Raw genomic sequence first — 4,407 nt, 5'->3', positions numbered from 1 at the left:
TATTAAAACAATAAAAGGCTTGAACTACTTCAGTTGGTGTGCAATGAATCTAAAATATATGAAAGTTTAATGTTTATCAGTACATTAATGTTTATCAGTACATTACAGAAAATAATGAACTTTATTACAATATGCTAATTTTTTGAGAAGGACCTGTAAGTGTTTGTTGAAGTTCAGATGTAAAACGATGAAAAGGTAACCGTAGATTGATTAATAAATAAATGAGTGATTTGGAGGAAGTAGGGACAACCCACCTTCTTTGGTGTTGTGAATGATGTTCTTGCAGAGCAGGTCGTTATGGCAGAGCACCACGGGGGAACCCAGCGTGGACAGATGCTCCTTCATCCACAGGATCTCCTGCTCCAGGACCACCTTGCTGGGAACCTCCTGCTGGATTCTGACCAGGGCAGAAAATGGGAGGAAAGGTCACCACTCTGCTAGGTATCAGTGAACGCTACACTAGTGCCACATGCAGAGGCAGGAAGTATTTTTCTCTTTGTCCTGTGTGTGTGTGTGTTTCTCTGCCTGTACTGTTAGCAAAATATCTCAAGATGGCAGCAACAGCAAACTGACAAATCTGGCTTTAACCACCAACTTTACAAATACTGAGCTACTGAGTGCTAACACGTTTATTGAGATCTCACAGTATCAAATACTGGTTACAAGGTTGAGCACAACAGCTCCAACATTTCTAACATAAGATGACCTGGGTCTAAAAGGCAGGAGGAGGAGACATATTCCTTCAAGTTARACCAGGACTGGATTTGCACTAGCAGTTATTGCTCAAAACAAAGAGCCTGCTTTTGTTTTGGACTGGAGAAGTGGGAGCATGTATGCAGTGAAAACACCAGACCAAGGTGCACAGGCAGCACACAGGCTCAGGGGGACATGGAAAGACAGAACGTGTCCTCTGCAAAGTCTTTCTACTGTTACAGTTTGTCAATCTGAGATATCTTGTCCATGGCCCCCATTTTGTCTTTTTGGTCCATGTTGTGTTTAGATGACAAGATTTCTTTTATAAAACTTAATATGAACTCAGTTTCTTTTATATCGCTAATTAACTCAATGGTCACAAAGAAATAAGGAAAAGTATTTTATTAAGTTCAGTTTCCTTCCACCTTGGATATCACCTCACCAGCTGCCCTCTGGAAAACACAACAGGTCCATCACACCCAGGACAGACTAAAAAACAGCTGTTTCCCCAGCGCTGAATGCTGCAAACAAACATTAATGAATCTTTTTAAGCTACTCTGGGTCTGTGCAAAAATCTGTTTTATATTTTAAATCTCTCAATTTTATTGTGTAAGTTTATTGAATGTTTATTGTGTTTTTACTGTGGTTGGTCTGTCTGTCTAAGAGTGTACTTATCTGTGTATGTCCAGATTAAATTACAACAAATTATGTAAATTTATTTAAAGATTAATATCAAGCACAAGATTCAAATCAAATTCTAGGTAAAAGGATTGTTCAGAAGAATATTTAATAAGTAAATACTTTAAGCTAAGTTATAAAAGGCCAAAGACGTGTTAGGATGGAGGAATTACACAGGTTCATGTTGGGGATCAGTGTTTCATTAACACATGAAGGGATGAAACATGAGTCGCTCTCTAAGAAACAATGAAACAGAGTTCTAGTTTATCTTGTTTCATCACTGACAGATCACTACTCTTCAATAGCACCTCCACTGATTTATTTTTGATCTTTTAGATCTTACGATTTTAGTAAGAGCATGTAAGTTGTAATCATAGTTAGTGTGGGCTTCTTTACATTCATCATGCATACACACTTATATTTACGGCTTCTCAGCTCCAAAATTGGCATGATATTTAAAAACAACTGAATTTAAAATAAAAAAGTTAACTGTGCATCCAAGCTATCAATTAAAGTGTAACTGATCCCCTCTGTGAAAGCCTAACCCCGCCCCAAGTCCGTAGTCACTGCAATGCTGGCAATGTTTTGGTGTCGGGGGACAGGGCTAAACCGAAGGCTCCTGCAGTCCACCAATAGAAGGTTCCGGTTCAAGTACCACTCCTCCTCTACAGACAGAGCTGGATGATATGACTAAAATTTATATCCTGATATAAGTCCTAATTTCGATTGATATATACAATTTTGATATCTATATGAATAATAAAAATGTCAGAAAAACAGTCAAGAACACCAGTATTTACTGTACCTACAAGCCTGATGAAGAAATTTATTGGGGTTTGCTTATATACTGATCTTAATTACACTACACATGGTATAGTCTTATTATTAGGAGAACTGTAATAACTGTTAAATGTGACTATTTTGCTTAAATTGATGAGTTTATATYGATAGACACATGCCTGAACACAGATTCAACACATAACTGAAATGTTAATCTGCATTAGAGTAGATTCTTATTTGCATGGAGGCATGACTCAAGCGGGTTAGGGACCCCCTTCCTGATGATGTAATAAAATAGGTGGAGTCATGTCTCGGAGCTCTGTGTTATATTAAACTGACTTCTGGATTTTTGAGGCCTGAATGCACATCATTAAATGCCTTCAGACCGAGCAGCTCTGTGTTTGGTTGTATGCACTCTTTTCAACTCAATTTCCATGCATTGGTACATTTCCGGTGTGGTTCAAGCACATAACATGGTAAACGAACATGCTTAACAATATTTTCTTTCACTGATATCTGAGATATCTTTAATTAAAATTTGATTAGTCACAATAAAAAGCGAGTTCACTAATTTACATCACTGAAGCTTAAGCATACATTCAAAGGTAGACTAGAGTCGGGTGAGAGAACTTTTTGGACAATGACTCCTTTTTGCAGCTACAACGGTTTCAACTCSTCTGGAAGGCTGTCCACAAGGTTTAGGCGTGTTTATGGGGATTTTTGACCATTCTTCCAGAAGCACATTTGTGAGGTCACATACTGATGTTGAACAGAAGGTCTGGCTCTCAGTCTCCACTCTAATTCATCCCAAAGGTGTTCTATCGGGTTGAGGTCAAGACTCTGTGCAGGCCAGTCAAGTTCGTCCACACCAGACTCTGCATCCATGTCTTTATGGACCTTACTTTGTGCACTGGTGCACAGTCATGTTGGAAGAGGAAGGGGCCAGCTCCAAACTGTTCCCACAAAGTTGGGAGCATGGAATTGTCCAAAATGCCTTTGTATGCTGAAGCATTTAGATTTTGTTTCACTGGAACTAAAGGGCCAAGCCCAGATCCTGAAAAACAACCCCACACCATAATTCAACCTTCAACTAACTTTACACTTGGCACAATGCAGTCAGACAAGTGCTGTTCTCCTGGCAACCACCAAACCCAGACTGGTTCATCAGATTACCAGATGGAGGAACTCAATTCGTCACTCCAGAGAACACACCTCTACTGATCTTGAGTCCAGTGGCAGCGTGCTTTACACCACTGCATCCAACGCTTTGAATTACACTTGGTGATGTGTGGCTTAGATGCAGCTGCTGGACCATGGAAAACCATTCCATGAAGCTCTCTGCAGGTGCACTGTTCTTGAGCTAATCTCAAGGCCATATTAAGTTTGGAGGTCTGTAGTGATTGACTCTGCAGAAAGTTGGTGACCTCTTTGCACTATGTGCTTCAGGATCCACTGACCCCACTCTGTAAGTTTACGTGGCCTACCACTTTGTGGCTGAGTTGCTGTCCTTCACAAACACTTCCATTTTCTTATAATACAGCTGACAGTTGACTGTGGAATATTTAGGAGCAAGGAAATTTCACGATTGGATTTGTTGCACAGGTGGCTTCCAATCACAGTTCCACGCTGTAATTCAGTGAGTTCCTGAGAGCAACCCATTCTTTCACAAATATTTGTAAAAACAGTCTGCATGCTTAGGTGCTTCATTTTACACACCTGTGGCTATGAAAGTGATAGGAACACCTGATTTCGATAATTTGGATGGGTGAGCAAATACTTTCGGCAGTATAGTGTCGCTTGTTTTAAAAGTAAAACTGAATCACTTGTCTGTTTCTACAGCTAATAATGATAATAATCATAAAAACAAGACTCTTACCTGTGGTTGAGTGGTACTTGAACAGGAACTTTCCATCGGTGGACTGCAGTTGAATTTAGAAGAACAGAAAAACGGAAGGTCCTTAAAGGAGACTTCCGTTTAGCCTGTCACTAAGCTGTCAGTTTTAGCTCCATACCTTTGAAGGTTGTTTTTTGTTCCTATATATTTGCTTTGATTTTTATGAAGGTGGTTGTTTAATAAGCTTTTATAAACTGATTTGTATTTTTATTTGTATCACTGAAGGAGGCGGAGGTCTAGTGAGCATCAGAGCCACCATCCAAGATGAAATATCCAAGCTCCAAGAATACACCAGGAAGATGACCCCGAAAGACAAAGTGCTCAGTGAATGGAAATGGAAATCACACTGTTGTGGAATACTT

At 39.6% G+C, this 4,407-nt stretch overlaps 1 protein-coding gene across 1 annotated transcript in view; it reads right to left on the bottom strand.

Moving 5' to 3' along the window:
* The window catches only part of etnk2 (ethanolamine kinase 2), a 38,879-nt gene that overhangs the window by 9,866 nt on the left and 24,606 nt on the right, over positions 1–4,407 (bottom strand). The window contains exon 5 of the mRNA XM_014023702.1: positions 255–397. Within this exon, the coding sequence (XP_013879156.1) occupies positions 255–397 (143 nt within the window). The remainder of the gene's footprint in view (positions 1–254; positions 398–4,407) is intronic.

The sequence above is a fragment of the Austrofundulus limnaeus genome, unplaced genomic scaffold (genome assembly GCF_001266775.1).
Source record: "Austrofundulus limnaeus strain Quisiro unplaced genomic scaffold, Austrofundulus_limnaeus-1.0 Scaffold387, whole genome shotgun sequence".
Taxonomy (NCBI): Eukaryota; Metazoa; Chordata; class Actinopteri; order Cyprinodontiformes; family Rivulidae; genus Austrofundulus; species Austrofundulus limnaeus.
This window is presented reverse-complemented; position numbering and strand designations above follow the sequence as displayed.